The 688-nt window shown below is 59.2% G+C and overlaps 1 protein-coding gene across 1 annotated transcript in view; it reads left to right on the forward strand.

Moving 5' to 3' along the window:
- The first annotated feature begins 264 nt into the window (after positions 1-264).
- The window catches only part of HEATR6 (HEAT repeat containing 6), a 23,846-nt gene continuing 23,422 nt past the window's right edge, over positions 265-688 (forward strand). Inside the window, exon 1 of the mRNA XM_042442721.1 lies at positions 265-499. Within this exon, the coding sequence (XP_042298655.1) occupies positions 287-499 (213 nt within the window). The 5' untranslated portion in view covers positions 265-286. The remainder of the gene's footprint in view (positions 500-688) is intronic.

The following is a 688-nucleotide window of genomic DNA, read 5'->3' on the forward strand; positions in this document are numbered from 1 at the left end:
TCCTACATCATTCTATAAATTGATGATGATGATGATGATGCAGCAGCAGCAGCAGCCTGAACTGGGCTCCCTTTGCCTGCAATTACACACAGCGCCGGCAGGGGGAGCGCCAGAGCCAAAACCAGGAGGAAGAGGAGAATCCAGGCCCTTTGTTTTCTCTCTATCCCCACCATAGAGAAGCAACGCCTAGAAGGTCCTACTCTAATCCAACGACGCCGGAAATGGCCGCGGCCTCCGTTTCCGGGCGGCCTGGTTGCCATAGCGACCGGCAGCCGAGGAAGACAAAATGGCGGCCGAGGCCTCCACAGGGAAAGGGGAAGCGGCGCCGGAGTCGGAGGAAGAGGCCGGGCCCTTTTTGGGGCGCTACCAGGCCCGGCTCTGCGCTCTACAGCCGGGGGAGGAGAGCGGGAGGCGGACGGAGCTCCACTTGCTCTTCGACCAGCTCCTGTCCGAGAGCAGCAGCCCAGGAGCACCTTCCCCAGGAGAGCTAAGAGGAGAAGTGAGTCAGGAGAAGAAGAAGAAGAAGAAGCATGCCTTCCCTATGAGACACGATTCCCCTATGCATCCCTATGGGCAAGCATTCCCCAGTGCTTCCCTATGGGCAGGCATTCCCCAATGCATCCCTATGGGCAGGCATTCCCCAGTGCTTCCCTATGGGCAGGCATTCCCCAATGCATCCCTATGGGCA

Source organism: Sceloporus undulatus, chromosome 11, assembly GCF_019175285.1.
Source record: "Sceloporus undulatus isolate JIND9_A2432 ecotype Alabama chromosome 11, SceUnd_v1.1, whole genome shotgun sequence".
Lineage (NCBI taxonomy): Eukaryota > Metazoa > Chordata > Lepidosauria > Squamata > Phrynosomatidae > Sceloporus > Sceloporus undulatus.